The 19,816-nt window shown below is 46.6% G+C and overlaps 1 protein-coding gene across 1 annotated transcript in view; it reads right to left on the reverse strand.

Annotated features, from left to right (window-relative positions):
• LONRF3 (LON peptidase N-terminal domain and ring finger 3) overlaps window positions 1-16,021 on the reverse strand; it is a 29,546-nt gene extending 13,525 nt beyond the window's left edge. The window contains exons 1-5 of the mRNA XM_072980988.2: window positions 14,985-16,021; window positions 10,889-11,007; window positions 8,746-8,868; window positions 1,629-1,872; window positions 234-324 (exon numbers count right to left, since the gene is read on the reverse strand). Of these exons, the coding sequence (XP_072837089.2) occupies window positions 234-324; window positions 1,629-1,872; window positions 8,746-8,868; window positions 10,889-11,007; window positions 14,985-15,801 (1,394 nt within the window). The 5' untranslated portion in view covers window positions 15,802-16,021. The remainder of the gene's footprint in view (window positions 1-233; window positions 325-1,628; window positions 1,873-8,745; window positions 8,869-10,888; window positions 11,008-14,984) is intronic.
• Between the last annotated feature and the right edge of the window lie 3,795 nt (window positions 16,022-19,816).

Genomic DNA, 19,816 nt, shown 5'->3' on the forward strand with positions numbered 1-19,816 from the left:
AGAGACTCTTGTCCAGCAGGCCGAGGCAAAGAGGCAGACCCGAAACATGCAAAATCGGGAAGCTGGACAGGGGACAGATTGTGTTTGTCTTCAGTGTGGAAGGGATTGTCACTCTCGCATTGGCCTTCTCAAACACACTAGATGCTGTTCCAAGTTCTCCATACAGAACATGTTACCATAGTCTCTCGAGACTGAAGGATGCGTAATCTAACCCACAGGAAAGTCACAGATACCTCATGCACAAAGAGCACTCCAGTTCAGATGGATCCACCGCTTCAAACAGAACGCCGTTCCCAGCGCCGGATCCTTTCCCATCAGCGTTATCTGTTTCGAAGAAGGGACAGAGGGAACACAGTGCACTTCTGAGGACCATTCACAGAATCAAACGATAGAAACCCCCAGACTTTCAGTTAAAGGACAAGACCTTACTCTCCCTTTAAGGATGTAAGACCTTCAAAGCCCCACGGCTTACAATCCGATTGGTAAATGAAGCCTGTCTTCACCACCTGAAGACTAGTCACCGAATGAAGGCAAGGTCATTACAATGTGAAGAGGTGAGGAAAGCAAACCAAAGCTGAAATTTAAGAGAGTTCCACTTCATGTGCTCACCCGTCTTATCACACTGAATTTTTCAGTCCTGCGAAATCTGAACTCAGAGCACCTGTCACTGACCCAATAAGCAGTCACTGAATCATGCATTAATAATCAATTCCTCACAAAAGTCTCTTAGTAAGAGTTAAAATGCAGCAGTAAGTGGCAACTAGAGTAGGCCCATTCAGACAATGAGCATCTGATTAATTTACTCCTTTGAAAAGTCTGTTGATTTTGGCTTGCTCTAGTTGAAATTTACTGCTGGATTTCAGTCATTTTCTCGCAAAAATCCATACGATGCACTGCACCTCCACAGAGTTCGACTCGGCCACCTCATGGTGTCACGAGGTTTGCAAAACCATGTCAGTGGAAGGTGGAACTCCTGTCAGGTTCTGTCAGGCCAGTAAGCTCTTGAATAGAGCCCCAGAATAGGCCACGTGTCTGTGCGGACTGAGCTTCGCTAAGTACAGAGGAACTGTGGCACAAAGTAACAACCACCAGATCGACGGTTTGTGCCGATTCATTTATCAGCCAAACAAGTGTTTGGCGCTTCAAAGCCCCGCCTCCTCCAGCAGCTGCCCACTTAGAGGCAGTGCCCAGAGGAGGCGGGGCAGGGAAGCCAGGCTGCTGCCTCTGATAGGGCACCCGCAGGAGGAGGTGGAGCTCTGAAGCGCCAAACACCTGTTTGGCTGATAAACGCACTGATATAAACGACATATCTCAGAGTGAAATCTCAGATCATCAAGGTACATTTCTGTGTAATTTTTCCATTTTGGTAAAATGGAATCCTATCTACGAGTCCAAAATTTCAGTACTACAAAGAATTTAATTAAAATTTAGTTAGGATTTTAAAAAAAAATCAGAGAAAGCAGCCATTTAGTCAAGAGAACATTCAACCCTGAAAATAATCTATATAGTATGTAGAAGACCCTTGGAGGTATGTTTGTAGTTTTTCACTTTTCATGAATTTAACAAGGTAGACCTATTTGAGAAGGCAGGTGGATTTGGTCCCTAATGCAGGATTAAAAGCAGCTTACCCCTTTTCACAATTTTGCTTGGTGGGTCTGTGTTCGGCATCCCTTCTGAGCAGTGCTTTCTCTTCAGAAGTCTGCATTTCTCAGAAATGTGGAGGTCAGACTCTACTTCTGAGGAGGCACCCCTGTTCTCATCCAAGCTCCCTTTCCTGCACTCTGTCACCAAGGTGGATTTTGCTAGATTTTCACACTCCCTCATTTTCTGATCTTCATGGACAGAAGAGTTTTTATCTTGGTCCATGTTTTCCTGGGTAAAAAAGAAAGGAGAAATCTTGATCTCTACACAAAGAATGTAATTCATAAGAACGTCACAAGCTCACGTATACATAGCAAAAGAGCACACAGAAGCCCAGAAACAAACATGCATGGAATATGGAGGCAGTTGAGAATGAGGTATGTCACCTGGAATTTATTTTTGCCCAAGTGTCATTGACACATACATGGTGGGAAATTGGTTCAAATGTTCCATCACATGGGGGCAAGGGCTGGCCTCACCCATAAGCATCCGTTCAGACAATCCATCTTGCACCGCCTGAGTAACCTGCTGCCTTGATTATTACCACTTTTGATTGTTGTGGTGGTATATTGCTACAATTCAGCAATACACCATTAAATGTGGTGTTTATCTCAACGGACCTTAATGCAAGCTTTTCTTATGGCAATTTAATGAGGAAACCTTTAACCACGACCCTCTTCCCCAGGGTTTATCTTCCTTAAGTTATACTTGTTTATTTCGAAAGGATTAAGCCTTTAGTTATTTAAAAAGATTAAGGCTTAATTGTGATTTAAAGAGCCTATTGACTATTTAAATAAACAGGAAATCTTTTCATTTCTTCCTCACAGGCTCCTAAATCAGTTGCCACTGTTTCTAAAATAGGAAGGAAGTGATTGATTTAAATTACTCTATAATTAAACTGATTCCACAATGAATCCAGGGTAATCAGAAATGAACTGCAATTTATCTTTAATCAACTCTCAGAAAATGTTTGCAAAAGTTAGTTTTTGGACCACAAATTGCAGAATCCTCCAGCCATCAAAGCCATCAGCTTCTGGGACTTGTTGACCAACAGATTTAACAGCTGGAATCCTGTTGCTTAGCATTCCGTGTTGCACTAGAGTAGTCCCACTGAATCGGTGGGAGATTTGGTGAACCAACTCTTCTGCGAGGGCAGTTGATTCAATGGGCTTCCTCTAGTTTTGATTTGCTTTGTTAAGCCACAGGGGTTCAGGCCATAATACCAACGTTCCTTCCAATTTTCAGCTCCTGGGAGCGAGGATTCACCTGAAACCGGAACTAAATGGGCGTCACCACCAGCTGCCGGGCCCCAGCTTTGATGGAGCTCTGAGTGCACACAGCTTGGAGGGAACATTGAATAATATCTTTTTGGTGCTAAGTAGCATGGACAATACTGGATATCTGTGGGGTGCAGAGTCTTCTAGTCTTTGGTCCAGGTGACACAAGAAGGTTTCATACCAGGCATAGGAACGAACAAACGGGTAAACCCAACATCCACAGCCATTCCTTTGCAGTGAAGGGAGGAGGATACCATTAGCCCAGCACCACCGCGGCGCTTGGCCTTTCTTTCAGTTGTTACACAGCAGCCCTTGCAAATGAAGGATGAGAAAGGAAACAAAGCCATTCTATCTGCTCAGCTTCTCCCTTCCAGCAGTTTCTGTTCCAGCTGATGACCAATAACACCCAGCTATATTACAGCCATTAAACCCTCATATCCATGTGGCCGCTGGCATTGAGGAGAATCACTGAGAAGCAGTGCCTACTAACTATTATAGTTCCCCTCTTCCCACCTCAGCACTTCTTTATGTTCTGCCCAAGGGGCAGGGGGTAATTGGTTTTTTATTGATCTATACAAGTCACTTGAGGAACTTTCTAGCCGAAACATGGGATAAGAACACTTTGAATGAATGAATGAATCAATGAAGAAGTAAAGAATCTGTTACACCATCTGGAGATGAAAGATTCGGACAACGCCTGTTCTGAAATCTCCCATGAAGCCTGGCTGGACATCACAATAAGCTAAGATTCCACAGGAATCATAGCTTATCATGGGATGAATCCAAAGGCTGGCTCCCAACACCTTATGGCTTTTGCTTGCAAGGCAAATGGCTGAACAAACCATGAATTTCAGCTGGTTTGGCATGATGTGAAAACCTGGCAGTTATATGTGCTCTGGCTTCTTTCTCACTCATAGAATATTTGAGCTGGAAGAGACATATAAGGCTATCAAGTACAACGTCTCCTCAACACAGGAATCCATATCACAGCAGATCAGACAAATGTTTGTCTAATTTTCTCTTGAATGCCTCCAGTGTTGGAGCGCTCATCACCCCCTGAGGTAATTGATTCCATTCTTGTACTGCTCTAACAGTTAGAAAGTCTTCCTGATATTCAGCCTCAATCTGACTTCCTCTAACTTGAGCCCATTATGATGTGTCCTGCACTCTGAGATGATTGAGAACAGACCCTGCCCATTCTCTGTACGACTCCCTTTCAAGTACTTTAAAAGTGATGTCATATACTTGGAACGGATAATCTATGCCATCTGTTTACGTTAGGATCACAGCTGACAATACGCAGTGTGATAACAAAGATAGACTCTTGTGCCAAAGACACTTCCCCTTTGTCCACTGACAATTCTCAGTAAGTATCTAAAGCAGAACTTGGAGAAGTTACTTTTTAGAACTACACCTCTCAGGATCACCCATCTTCTCCTTGTCAGCCTCAGTTTTGTTAAAAAACAATGCAACCCCCCCCCCCCAACAAGAACAAAGAAAATAAGCAAGGTGCATGCAAACAGATTTTGCTCATCAGTGGCCATGCAGGGAGTTGCTTCCTGTAGGATTCTGGGAGCTATGTCTGAAAAGGTAACTTTGCTAAGATCTGGCTAAGATAAGCCATCCTGCACATCCCGGCCACAGACACATTTGTGTTCATAGGGAAGCCCTGAAAAATTGGTAAACAAGAGCAAAGAATAAGCAAGATGTTCCGGTGGCCATGCTGTCTTCTGAAGTCCGGGATTTGCAGGAAAAGTTACATTTCCCAGCTCTTTTGACAGACCAAGGTCCTGGTTGTACTCATCCACCAGCAGTCCTTAGATGTGACCTTATCGTCTATCCCTCCTAATAACAAAGGCTGAAAAACTTCGAACCACCAACAAGCATTACCTTGAGCAAACTCGGCAGGCTGTGGCCGGTGCCTCCAGATCCCACTGAATTTAAAAAGTTCCCTTTTAATCTAGAGTGATGGGACAACCCCTGAAAGATCTCAGGCAACTTTTCCTGAGTGTTTCCGGGATACGCAAAAAGATTCGGGGAGTTGTACTTCAGCCAATAAGCAACTCCAGGTCTTTTTCAAGCTCTAGTGCTGGGAGGCTGGAAGGCAGCATCATACAGAGAAGCCCAGGACGCATTTTGGGGGTCTTTGCGCATTCCAAAATGAAGGGAGGACACCCACATTGAATCGGGGCTCTCTGAAGTGCCAAATTTTGCTCTGGCCCTTTGAAGGTTTAAAAAGGCAGAACATCAGCTTTTGTTCCAGACAGCTGGGCAGTTTGTGCCAGATAGATTCATGGAAGGACAGGAGGGGAGCAGAGTAAATTTTGGGGCTCCTGCCAAGGGGAGGAGAGGAAGAACGAAGGAAACCGGTGGGAACAACTTCTGCACATTAGAGGCTGAGCAGTAGTGGATGACACTGCGAAATATCTGGTATGCACTGCTGGAGTTACACAGAATTCACCATCACAGATTGCACATCTTACCCTTTCTCCAAGGACCACAAGGCAGAGCGCATGCATTTATTCTACTTTATCCTCACATGCAACCCGCAGGGTAGATTACCAGGGGCAATAGCATGGAGCTCCCACCAGCCATACAGTGGCTGTCATAGCCGAGCAGTTATTTGAAACCAATGTATTTTTGACCAACGGAATACTCCAGCTTTCCATGCTAGGCAACCTCCAGGTATGCTTGACCACATACCCCATCATCCCCAATCAGGACACCACCGCCTTGGGGTGATGGGGTTCAAAGTCCAAAGTGTCCAAAAATTGTGGGTGGCACAGGGGCCAGGGTAAACTAAAAGTCTGCGCCTCCGGTCTCAACGAAAACCCCCAGAGACAAGTTCCAGGCTGGCTCCTCTGTGCCAGGATACGATCCTTGCTGTGTACTTTGACATTCCAAAACGGGAACGTCATCAATGGAGAGTGAGCTCAGGCAATCTGTTTCCAAGTTACAGACACCACTGGTTAGCTGCCAGTGGCCAGAGGGTGCCGAATGCTTCTGTAAGCTATTAACTGCAAATCTGCATTTCTGAGATAATTGGGGGGGGGGGGAGAGAAATGAAAGGAAAATCTGGAAAATCATGGTGCCTGATTCACCAGGATCCTGAAAATTTAATTCTGGCTCCTAGAAGGCTTCCCCACCAGCCGTATTTTCCATCCTCATACATGTTTGGTCCTTTTTTTTCTCCAGAGGAGAGGAAGGGACTTGGACCGACACTGCTATATATACCACAGTGCCACCCCATCCTACGTGGAAAGTAATAGAGTTCCTTTTTTACGCTGTGTGGTGTATATTACGAAGTGAATCCTGAGGTAACCATCCAGGTATTGATGCTATAGAAGGAACTGATTCATAGGGGCGAGGGGACTGGTCTCAAAATATACCCCCCTCCCAAAAAAAGCGAAGTTGCAAAGTATGTTCCCCAGAAAAAGAGGCGGCTGCTTTTGCACAAAACAGCTCGGGGGGAGTCTTGGGGTTTACGGCACTTGCTCTGGAGCACAGGACTTGCTCTCCCCTGGACCGACTTTCCTCATTAATGCTCAGTAGCAAATAGCTTCCAACCGCCAATAGAGACCCTTCCCAGTTCGTAACAGCTCCCGGCTCAGCTACACCACAAGCCAGACATACCAACAACAATGCCCCCCCCCCCCCCGCACAGCAGCACCTGATGATGCCATGACAGCCCGAAGCCATGAAATGGAAGATAAGGGCACGGTAAAAGATCACGAAGGAAGGCAACCTTTTCTAAAAGAGGCACATATCAATTTTCCTTTCGTCTCACAGAGACATTAGTTGTATAGCCCGTTGGTAATGAACAGTGTTCCTCTGCTCAGAGGCTTGAGATAAGGACCGAGGGCGCACGGATTAGAAGTACAGTATTTTGATTTCTATCTATACAGCTCTTGATGTGCACGTATAGTGTTTTTGCAAACTGGGACAAAGTGGGTCCCTGCCCCAAGGGGCTTACAAAACCAAAACTCCAACACAGGAAAACAGAAAATCAAGGAGGAAAAAGGAGAATGAATGGGAATCTGAGGAGGGGACTGGCCGTTGTTTCAGAGACACACAATTAGGCAGAGTTAGCATAGGGCAGCCTTCCCTTAGCTGCCACCCTCTGACGCTGAATGACCATCCCCATCGTTCCTAACCAATTGTAGTTCAACACATGTCGTGGGACCAAGAGGCATGCACAAAGGCATTGCGGCAAGATGGTCCCAAAGAGGAACCTGAAAGGGAAGGGAGAAAGAGGGAGCATCGTGGAAAATTAATCCCACCTAATTAAAAAGCAAGAGGAAATGTAATTAAGTCACCTCTATTACCCCAATCCTTGGAGTAGTTTTTTTTTTTTTTAAAAAAAAGAGGTAGCGGTTAGGTAAAAGATGAAAATGTAAGGGCATACAGAGCCTGATAAAAAGTGAGCATGCAAAGGAAGGATGCTGGAGGGATAAAGCAAGCTGGATTCAAGAGGCAGAGGTTGGTGGCTCTGACCTTGTGGAAGCAGTGAAGTCACTCCAGGTTTTTGAGTCTTAACTTTACAGGAGTTGTTGACAGCGCTGAACTCTCCCCCCCCCCAACATGTTCACCTTGGACAGCTCCTATAAAGTTGACACTAAAACCCAGAGGGGATTCACTAGGCCTGCAACACTGGAGTCATCCACCTCCCCGGAGTCTGTCTGCCAGCCGGCAGGTCAGGAGGAAGCAGAGGTCACGCCATGTGTGAAGAATGTGTTGCCATCTCTCTGCCATCATCGCACATCGGCGATGCACGTGGCAGCTTATGAACTGTACCCGTGAACTAGCAGTTCCCTGCCCCAAAGACCATACATTGGTTATAGCCAGAAAGTAAGATGTTGTGGGTAGAGAGGGTCACAAATTAAAAAAAAACAAATCACCAAATTCATGAAAAAATTGCTAATTTGTCAATTCGTATTCATATGAATCAGTGTCCCCAACGAATACGAATCAATGAATGTTTTGGTTTATTGATTTATTTGACTACAAAACTGCCCCGGAGGCACCCGGTGACACCAAAATTGCAGGGAAGCTTTTTCTGACTCTCCTCTACGTTCTCTCCAAGTTTATAGACGTTTGGGTTTCAAATGTCCGAGTTATAGAAGCCCAAAAGCCTCCCCCCCCCAAAGTCCTCCCCAAGCACCTAGAGACACCAAAATGACAGAGAGCCTTCCCATCATTGTCCTCTACAATCCCTCTAAGTTTGGTGAAGATTGGCTTTCCCCAAGCCAGCTGCTAAAGGACACTTTCCTGGGGGGACCCACATTGTGGGTGTATAACTTGGATGTCTGAAACCCAGTCTTCACCAAACTGGGAGAGATTGTAGAGGAGAGTCAGAAGAAGCTTCTCTGTGATTTTTGAGTCTCTAGATGCCTGGGGGAAACTTTCCTGTAGGGGCCACTACTCACGGGTGCATAACTCAGATGTCTGAAACCCCAACTTCACCAAACTTGCAGCATTTGTAGAGGAGAGAAAGGGGAAGCTTGCCCGAAACTTGGGTGTCTCTAAGTTCTTTGGAAGTCATTTAGTAGGGTTTTAAATAAAAAATGAATTGATGAATTGATTTGTCAGAAAAAAAATCATTAATTCGTAATTCGTCATTCTTGGCAAATTGCATATCAAACCAAATCACATTTTTAATTTATTTATGCCCATCTCTAGTTGAGGGCAAACTAAAGCAGCAGTTCAAGCTGCAACCAGATCCCATAAAGAGCTAACAAGTTTACTACACGCTGTTTTAACTTGAACTGGGGAGACTGCCTCCTGTTTAGAGACGCAAACACAAATTTAAAAAGTACGTGAGACTCACCCTTTGAGACTCGGATTTGGATGTTCGATTCCCACTATCCAAAGCAAGGCAGAATAAAAACTCATGTAAAGCTTCTTCCGTTTTCCCAAGGTTAGCGAGGGCTTGGCCTTTCCGTAAGTGACCCTGTGGGCAGGGAAAGAGTTGGCATCATCTTTTCCTAAAGTACTTCAGCATCTGATGTGCAATAATGACTGCATCTGTAGAACACTGTTACCAGTATGATAGCACACTAACCCCTATGGCTCCAATCAGTGCACTTCCCTGAACTACAGGGCAGAATTCTAAGCAACCTGCCAAACTATACAGATCACAGGATTCCAGAGAATGGAAATGTGGCCGTTAAAACAATATGAAGTTGCTATAACTGTGGTATGTAAATACTTCCAGGTGTGCCAACCTGGCAGAGGAGATGGCATGCAGAGACTCTGAATGTAAAAGGCCTCCTGCAGGATACACATGGACACCTCACCCCCCAGCAATTTACAGTCCTCAGAAGGATGGAAGGCTGAGTGAACCTCGAGCCAGCCGTCTGGGACAGAACTTGGGTTTTGAGCAGAGTTTTGGCTGCACTACTGCAGTTTAACCACTGCACCACAAGGCGTCTTATAAGAAGCCTATAAGATAGGAATGTACCGTGTTTCCCTGAAAACAAGGCAGAGTCTTATATTAGTTTTTGCTCCAAAAACACGTGGGCTTATTTTCAGGGGATGTTTTGTTTTTCATGTACAATCATCTACATTTATTCAAATACCATCATGTCATCTTCTTCTGGTGGCTGAACAAGGATGGAGGGCGGGTTTTCACTTAACTGGGGCTTATTTTTGGGGTAGGGCTTATATGATGAGCATCCTGAAAAATCATACTAGGGCTTATTTTCAGGGAAACAGCATATCCTTATCTTTATATATTACAGACTGCAGCTGTGGGCTGCAACCAGGGTGGATTTGATTAAAATCAAATTGATTTAAATTACAATTTAAATTTTAAAAATCTGATTTTTTGACAATTTTAAATCTAAAATTGATTTGATTTTTTAAAAAAATAATAATTGATTTTCCTCCACCCTGGCTGCAACTGAGAAGGAAATGTGTGTTTCATGCCACCAGGCGGGCTGATAAGAGAGGCAAGATACAAACCAGAGGGGTGGGCAATTAATGTCTATAGGGGTGGGGCACATGAAAAATCTGAACTGTGTTCGGGGGCCGAACCAACTTTACTTAAAAATAAAATGAAACAGTGATGTCATGATTGTTTTTATTTTAAACTTGTTCATCTTCACAAATACTAAAGAGGTTTTTGCGGTATGTTAAAGATAAGTAACTGACCAACTTTAGACAAAAAGCTATAAATGGTTTTGATTTTCAAAACTGTCCACGGGCCAGACAGGAGCGGCTCGCGGGCCGTATGTGGCCCTCAGGCCACACTTTGTCCAGGTCTGAACCAGACACTTCTTGATTTATAACCAGTCCCTATGTCACTCCAGCCAGTCCATGGGGAGTGAGACTGCTTAAAGTAAACAGGTAAGAAATCAATCAGAGCACAGGTTGCTGTCCTCTGAAGATGCTTCCTGGTGAAACATCAGGAAGAACAACCTTCAGAACATGTCCAAAGAGCCCGAAAAACCCAGAACAACCAATCAACCATAAACTAGGTAGAAAACTTTTTCCTCTCCTCCTTTAAGGCCACAAGTTAACCAGAAAGAATTAAGATGCTTGTGGACTAGTAACTTGCATAGCCATATCTGTACGACCTGCACAACCAAGGCATTCTTCATTTGAAAAATTATTCAACTCCATCACCCAGCATCTACTGGCATGTCTCGTAGTGCTGTTTAAAGAATTCTGAACCAAGGCACAGAATAAGGCAGAAACTGGCAGTCACTAGTTACAAGCCTTATGTTATTTGCAATGATATGCAATATATTCTCTCTTTTAGCATTACAGCACTACTACATTACATTTAGACTGCAGCACAAATTCACTTCTCCTGCAGTACAAGGGCAAATGTTTTAAAGTGATCATTGCTTTTTAAAGGAAACCCTGCAAACTCTGGAAAGAAGGCACAGGGCATTCAGTCCAGCTGCGACGCAGCCTGTGCCGAACTGCAAATTACATAAAAAGACGGAAACCTGGACAGGACCCACCTTCGCCCAATACGGCTGGAGCCGACAGGCCATTTCTGCGTCATCCAGTGCTTCTCTGCAACACTTCAAGGTAGAATTAATCTGGGACCGGTTGCTATATAACAAATGATCCCTGGGAGCTGAAAGTAATGGAAACATTGACTCAGTGCAACAATCAAAACAAACCATCACCATTCCTATCCAAGGAGGCACGATGTTTCAGGATCACTCTGTTCCTCCGTTCTTTCGGTTCAAAATTAACTAAGGGGCCTCTTGTGCCTGGGAAGTGACTTTACAAGAGTCGGTGCATTTATCTTACTCAGCCACTCTGACAGTTGCATAAATGCGCGAGGTGCCAAAAGAATATAGAAGATCACGCTGTTCTTGGGAACTGGGGGTGGGAAAAAGGCTTTGCCATTAACTGCACCAAAGGGCAGGAATGAACTACCAGAATACTGACATTTCGCTGGAGAAGCGCCTGCTAGTGAAAAGGGCTTTTGAAAACACCGTTCAAAAGCTCTAATCAACAGAGAGATAGGTAAGTCGGTAGATACCTTATGTAATATAAATTCTGCGTACTGTATATGAATTACAGGAAACGTGCCCCTAAACTTCTCCTGCCACGTGAAATGTTAAAAGCACAAAATGTTTTAAGGATAGCATGTTGAATAAGAAGGTAAACAGGCTTCACACATGGGATTCCTCTTTTCTTTTTAATTAAAAGCCCAAGACCCCACAATAGGAGCCGAGTGCAAAAGACACAGGCTTCGAATGAAAATTTGTGAGCCCAGGAACTTATTTTGAAGCAGAACTGGACAAGAGGCTATTGTCTTTCTAAACAACAAGAGCAAAAACCCCACCCCACTTTTTCTTCTCCTCTGTGTTAAACAGCAACAATCAAGATACAGTCAGGAAATAAATTCTAGGATGGATGGATTTCAATTGTTGCCCCAGGGCCACCATCTCAGCTAAAAGACCCACAACTTTATCATTTAGAGCTATATTCCATATTTCACTATACCATTCATCCATTTGAAATTCAGATTTTGATGATATTTAATGATAAAATGACTTGTAATTTAAAGGTTAAGAAAGGAGAGTTGAAAAAGAATAGTTTTTATGAAATATGGGGCAGAATTTTTGGATTCTGAGGAAAGGGGAAAGCTCCAAATCAAGAATCAATGCAGTTCTGGAGAACAGAACAATAAAAGAAGAAGAATATAAATGGAGGAAGAAGATTATAGCAAGAGGTCTTGTCTACGGTGGTGGGGAACACAGTTATATTGTAGTTTGATTTGTGTATTTTATGTTTATGTTTATATTTTAGATAAATAAATTTTTTTAAAAAAGACCCACATTTTGAGGAGTTGTTTGCTCCCACAAGGGGTGTTCCCTCTACAGTAAACACCTGAGGTATTTATTTATTGAATAAGCATATTTTTACGCCACCTTTCTCCTTAAAATGGACCCAAGGCACCTGACATCATTAAAAAGACAATAAAAGCAAAAACAGTAAGTACTCAAATATATTTTAAAAAATAGTAAATATACAAATGTTTAAAAAGAATCAAACAAATATTATATTAAAAACAGTAGATAAAATCAATACTAAAAATATATTTAACAGCAACAAGGTACAACAACCCTTTCTTTTTTTAAAAAAAAACCCTCCCAGACAACCAGTCACTAAGGGAAAACATTAAAAGGTAAATGAGGCAAAAGTAAAGGAACGATTTTCATCTTGACCTTAATGGAAAGGTTTAACCTCCCACCAATTTAATATAATGTATGGTTTGGGAGAAAATAGGTTTTAAAGGTTTTATGAATGGAAATCATTCACACTGGGAAGGGCATTTGACCAGTAACACATCCATGAGGAAGCAGGAAGAAATTATTTTGGCCAAAACATTGTACTCTGACAGCCAGGAAAAGTTACTTTTAGAACTAGAATTGCAAAATCTTCCCAGACAGCTTAACCACTGGCTTGGGGGGGGGCATTCTGGAAAAGGAACACTTCCAGACTTATTGGATAGCTTTCCCCCCCCATCAATGTAAATAAAGAAAAGGCTACACACACACACCCCCCAAAAAATTGCTCATTTAAAGAGGCATGTTGTGCTCAAGCAAGAGAAAACATCCATTCTTCTTGAAGGTTCCACACATTGCTAGAGGAATATTGAAAGCCCATTTTGGCAGCATTAGTCATTTCTAAGAGCTATATAAAATAATCGCTGCACGCTAGAGAGAGCCGGGCTTGGGAAGGGCAGGGAGGTTTTCTTTCCAGGGAAAAGATGGCAATAAATCAGATCTGCAATTCCTGTCAAAGGAGAGCCTGGGGGCCATCAATCCATCAGTGGCTCCTTGGCGAGATTGGCACAGATCCCTTTCGGAAACACGACCCATTTCTCCCTCACTTCCCTCTTGTTATACAACCATTCCATAGGAGGGGAGGGCAGGGACTTCTGGTCCGGCAACCGACCTTATGCAACACACAGAGAGAGAGAGAGAGAGAGAGAGAGAGAGAGAGAGCTCTCCTGACCTACTTTCACTTTGGACCAAACCCACAAGACTTTTGTGAAAGTTCAGGAAAAAGGCACCTTTTTTCCCAGGTAAAGGCTGCGGGGTGTGGGTGGGTGGGTGCCTGACAAGACCCATCACGCAGCAAGGAGGTGTGCTTCCCTCTTTGTCCCTGCTGGGGTAAAAATAAATGGGTCTCATCCTGGTAAAGGAGGTCTTTGGCGCCTTCGCTGATCTTACGCTTGGCTGGGAGACAAAGCCCAACAGGAACTCTCACCTCAGCTGAGATAACTCAGCACCAAATCAGGGAACAGAGGCTGAGATGGTCTCCGTCCCATGAGAATGCGACCCTTTACCGTTTCAAGATACCTTGCCTTTTGGCAGCGCTCCCAAAGGGGAAATCCATGCGACAGGGCTGACCCCAGACACTGAGCTGCCTGAGACTAAAACAGCCCAACTCACGGGACACAATCCACTCAGGTCTTGTGGGTGATCCAGATGCAAGAGCTGTTGAGAAACCAGCAGGGCTGTAAAAAAAAAATGGCCTCTGTTTCTGTCTCTTCAAAAGCTCTCCAGGAGCTCATCAGATGAAGTTTTTACCCACTGTTTTTTCTCCTGGGCCAAGAAGAGAGAAAGCCTGTTGGTTTTCTGCCTGACACGCTGCAAACAGGGACACAGCAGCAAAAGCAGCGAGGGGAAGAAGGGTTGTCCCAAAACCACCGGCAACAGCTGGCAACTTGTGCCCTCCGGCAAAATCTATAAGTGACGCTTAAGCACCAACCGAGGTTTCACAGAAACAAGGCTTTCCTTCCTCAAGGTGAGGAAGAGCAGAAATAGTCTGTTGCCAGTCGGCCGGAGAGGAGAAGGCAGAGGCCAGCAATGCTGCTCAGGTCAACCCACAAAAAGAAAGAGGGCTTTTCTAGACTCTGCATCTGATTCTAGAGGAACTGGTTATGGCAGAGAGAGAGAAAGAGAGACAGAGAAAATTAAAGGAGGGACACTGTCTTGAGGGGGCTGGAATGCTACGCAGAGCCCAGAAACTCTTTCTTTCTCTCTTTCTTTTCTTGGATTGCAACTCTCAGAATTCTCCAGTCAGCTGGATGGGGGATTCTGAGAGCTGTGGTCCAAAAACACATAGTATTCCCAAGCTCTGGTGTCGAGCAGTGGCAGCATAAGTGAAGGCAGGGCCCTAAAAACAAAAGCTGCAGGATTTTTTTCTAACCGGCAGGAACAAGGTCTTCCCTTTTCACGTCCACAACCTGGGGTTTCTGTCTTCCCTTGAAGTTCCATTGCAACCTGCCAGGTCGTTGAGGGGGAAGAAACGGATTTTCGCAGGGAGTGCATAACTGTTCCAAGCGATCCCTCTCATCAGGCCGTTATTTGAGGGTGGGTTTGTCTTAGGTAGTGAAGAGCTATTAGATCTACAAAAGACCTGCTTCTCATTCGTTGATACGGCCTAATCCCTGTAGGGCTCTCCTGGAGAGGATTAGTTGATTACGGGGCAGCACCTGCATTTCCAAACTGACTCCTCAGCACAGACACACACACACACACACACACACACACAGATAAACCTCCCGATCCCCGGGCGCGGAGTTACCTAAGCGCACCGCTTCGTCGTACTTCTGGAGAGCCGCCCGGAGCTGCTTCTCCTGGTACAGGAGGTTCCCTTCGTGCCGGAGGCGCGACGCCTTGACTTGCCCGGGAAACCACTTCGCCAGCAGGTTGCTGAGGACGACGTTGACCCGGAGCCGGGCGGGCCGGGCGCCGGGGAGGGCCGGGCAGAGGTCGCATCCGGCGGGGCCGCCCGGGCTGGCCTCCCTTTCCAGGCACTTCTTGCAGAAGGTGTGGCCGCACAGCAGCGAGACGGGCTCGTAGAGGAAGCCGTGGCACTTGGGGCACCCGAGGGAGGCTCCGGGCTCCCGCTCCCGGCCCGGCGGGGCCCCTTTGCCGGCCCGGAGGCGGCGCGCCAGGCGCTCCACCAGCTCGCCCAGCAGCGGCTCCTCCGCGCGCCCCGCAGCCTCGGGCACCTCCGGCCGCCGCCCCCGCCGCCGGGAAGGCGCCCCCGCGGGCCAGACGGAGGAAGGGACCGGGAAGGCGAGGAGGCGCCCCCCAGGAGAGGCACCGCCGCCCGGGGGCTGCGCCAGCCCAGACGGCGGCTCTCCGCGCTCCGCTTGGAGAGGCGGCGGGGTGCCCATCGTGCCCGGCGGCGGGGGAGGCTCGGGAGGCTCTAGAGGGCGGCCGGGCGGCTCCTCCTCGCGGGGAGACCCCGCGCCCGTCCCCCCGACGCCCGGCGCCCGCTTCGCCCTCGGGGGCCCGGCCAAGGGGGGGCGCCGCCGCTGCTGCTCCTGCGCCCGCCCGTGCGCGCCCCGGGCTCCATGCGGCGCGCGGCTCGGCTGGCAGCCCCGGCCCTTCATCCAAACTGGCCCGGCCGGGCCGGGAGGGTTACATAAAAAGCCGGGCCCATGTGACCCGCCCCGGCCTCGCTCCGCGCCGCCCCACCCCGCCGCTCTGCCCGCCGCTCATTGGGCCCGGAGCCGCGCGGGATGGTTACAAAACGCCCGTTTTATAACCGGCGGGTGCCAACTCGGATGGGGCGCGCAGCCCGAGGGGAGGGGAAGGGGAGAGGAGAGCACCGCTCCCTTTCCTACCTACACGGTAACAGGGGAACCGGTGGGCACGACCCGAACACCTTCTCTCGCCACCCCCCTCGGCCCCGCAGCACCCCCTCTTACCTTTAGCCAACGTTTCTTTCGTTTTCGTTCTCTTCTTCCCCCTTTCTGGGAACCCAAGATCGTGGACTCGCAGGAAAAGAATAAGCGCTCCTTTCCTAGGAACACATGTTCTTGCGACACACACAAACACACACACGTCTCCCACCACCACCACCACGGGGCCTTGCATCCACGGACTTAACCAGTGCGGTGGGCTTGTCGGCCGGAAATTTCCCCCCTGGTGTGCAAGGGTACCCAAAGTTGGTGGGCCTCAAACGAGAGGGATTCCCCCACGCACCCACCCACCCCAGATGTACTGTATTCTTTTCATGCACACCGACAGGTGCGCTGTGTTGTCGGGGCACCTGCTGTGTGCAAAATGGATGAGGACTTGCCACCATGCATGTCTGTTCCCCCCCCCCCGGGGAAAGTGGGGGGGATTCTGGAATCACTCTTGCCTCCACACCTTCCTCTTCCTTCCCGGGAAGGGAAGAACTGTTGGCTGAGTAGGGGTGGACGAAGCCGAGGAAAACGGGTGACCTTCCAGATGCGGTTGGCCTGGTCATGATGTTTGGCTATTTTGTTCTTGTTATCCTTATGCATTATTCTGTGCTCAGTGTTGTCTTATATGCTCATTGGTAAGCCACCCAGAGTACGTACTGGCTTGCCACTAGATGGATGGGATAGAAGTCCAACAAACAAACAAACTCCCAGCAGTTCTAGCAGGCTGAGAGGAATGCTGCAGTCCCACCACATCTGGAAGGCTACAAGTGGGTGGTTCCTATTACAGTCTCAGACCATCAACTCCGTCTTGTTGACATGTATCGAGAGCAGCTCCTCATTGTTTCAGACTGGAGTCTTCCCTACTTCTATCTTAGCCAGCCTAGTGCCCTGGAAGATGCAAATTTTATCACAATATTGCTGTCCTTGGTAATTTCTGCTCTTTGCCGCCCTGCACCCCCATGGGGTTATGTGGATCCCCAGCCTCTGGAACTCCTCACATGGGGAGGCTGAGGTTTACTCTCACCTTTTTATTCAGGCAGACTTTTGGAAAGTAAGCTGGTTGGCTGCTGGAGTCTTTATGTAATTGGGTGCTGGCTGTACTTTTAACATCTGCTGTTATAATAATATGAACAATAAAAGGGTGTCTAAAGTTGTAAATGCTCAAACTGGGCATGCATGGTAAGAGGACCTTATGGAGGACACATTTGAAAGTTATTTTATTTTTGAAATTGATTATATATTATATATTAACTCACTTTGCTTATGACCGAAATCGAATTGCCCCAACTAGAGTAGACCTGTTAAATCGATGTAACTTACATAAGGGTTTGATTACCAAGTCTCCATTGATTCACTGGGTCTATTCAAGCTGGGGCTATATACTGTATTGGACTTAAGTCTTTAACTTTGGATAATTAAATTAGGTAATTATTATCTGACTGTAACTTGCAGTGCCCTCTTTAGCTACCGTGCTTATCAACAGATTCCCCAAATATTCTGTAGCCCAAAAAGATGGAACTGGGGGGCATTTTCTTCTCCAGGCAGCCTGTAGGCAGTATTGAATAGTGCTGCCATCTTCAGGGTCCTTGGAGTCATCCTCAGGTAAATTCACAAGCAAATGGGAGTCCGAGCTGCATCACCACCAGGGCCACAGACATGGGATTTTTGGAATCCATGGACTAGAGAGCCCAGAATTCCCCCAGCCAAACATCCGTGGGCTTTTCCAAAATAAAACAATAAAACTCCAGTCTTCTCAGATATCCATCATCGCTTTCGGCTGAGAAACAATGGCTTCTCCCAGACCTGATGATGATGGAAGTGGCTGGGTAGGGATAAGTTCTATGGGAGCTGCAAGGCATTATGAGCCTGGGAGTCTTCCTGCCTACTATGTTCGATAGAGTGTGCCTCTTAGGGAATTCCGAAAATCCCATGCTCCGTAGCAATTAGCCTTGGGCAGTATCAGAAGTGGTGCGTCACCCACAAAAGCCTGGAGCCAAGCCTGACTCCTTCCTTCAGCATTCCTTCCTCATGGGATACTTTGAAGCACTCCGGTTGTCCCACAAAGGTTAAGGTTGACTTTTATGGGGCTGCTGTGTTAACACTTCCTTCCTCTTACACAACTAGACTGGTAAATGCCCTGACATTTTGTTGTTGTTGCCTGAGCAGTTGGAATGCCTGTGAACATTCCATGGCCCCCACAGTGCTTCAGCCAATTGAGTGGCAGGCCTTCCCCACGACACGCAAGCCACAGAGTAGGGGTAAGCACTCAAACTTATGTATGCTTCAGCGCCTCCACACACAGAGTGTACAGTAATGTGCCCCATGGCTGGCCTATTTAATTCTCTGTTTGGTGAATCACAGTTCAGAAAGCTGGGTGAGGCCCACTTGAAGTGACACGATTTAGCTTTCAAAACAAATGGCAGAAATTTGTCACCGCTGGAAGCATGACACTATTTGAAGATGAAGCGCTTTATTGATGCTCTCACAGCAAGGATCACCCTTGAGATGAGCGGCTATTGAACCAAGCAACAGGTGGAGTGGAACAAGGAGAGGAAGAGGTAGTTTATCAGGAAGAGCTCTTTTGTGGTTGACTGCCGGACTTCCCCAGTTTGTAAATCGAGTTCATCTGAGCAGTGTGTGTGTGTGTGGGGGGGGGAATGTGTCGGGTGGGGGTGGGAAGACAAAAGCAAGCTCGCGCACTTTCTTCTAATAGAACTGATCAATTCTTTAAAACCCCAAACACCTGTGGTTTATGAATGTGGGATTCTTTATTTTTCTTTATTCAAATACAAAGAAATGGCCTAAAATGGCTGCAGAATATCATGCCCACGTTGCCAGCAGGAAAAAAGATGCCAAGTTCTACATAGAAAAGGGCAGCTGGAATGTTGACACCACCCATGGCAGCAATCAAGATGGTCTACAGCAGTGGTCCCCAACCTTGGGCCTCCAGATGTTCTTGGACTTCAACTCCCAGAAATCCTAGCCAGCAGAGGTGGTGGTGAAAGCTTCTGGGAGTTGTAGTTCAAGGACATCTGGAGGCCGAAGATTGGGGACCACTAGTCTACAAGATACTCTCTTCTGTTCACTACAATTCGAGGTGACACTGTGCAAGATAAAATTCTTGAACCTTTTTTCATCCCTTAGCCACTTCTCACCCAAATGCAAAAAACTGTCAGGGCTGTTTTTCAAAGAGTGTAAATGGTCGTGAGGCATCCTGTAGCCTTCTGCCACTGGTTTCCATATTCATGAACCACGAACCCCCTTTTAAGGTTAGTGCTCACCTCCAACTACAAATCAGTTCTTCAGAAAATTGCTGGTTTATGAATGTGGAATATTGTGTTTCTGTATCCATGATTCAAAATGCCAGAAAATGGCTGCAAAATATCATGCCTTGCATTGCTAGCAGGAAAAAGGATGCCATATTTTACATAGCAAAGGGCAGCATGAAAGTTAACAACACCCACGGGGGCAGTCAAGATGGTCTACAGGATGCCCTCTTGTGCTCACTGCCATTCACCAAGCAAAGGGAAATCCCAGAAGCGGATTCCTTTTTTCATCAGTTAGCCATATCTCTCCCAAACCCAAGGCAATAGTCAGGGCTGTTTTTCAACAGGTGGGAATGGCGTCAGTCTATTGAAAGGAAGGAGCAAGTTTTGACATTTCTGGTTACCAGCAGATGGTGATAAACCGGAACAAGGATGTTGTGCAAACTCAA

The sequence above is a fragment of the Pogona vitticeps genome, chromosome 11 (genome assembly GCF_051106095.1).
Source record: "Pogona vitticeps strain Pit_001003342236 chromosome 11, PviZW2.1, whole genome shotgun sequence".
NCBI classification, from domain to species: Eukaryota; Metazoa; Chordata; class Lepidosauria; order Squamata; family Agamidae; genus Pogona; species Pogona vitticeps.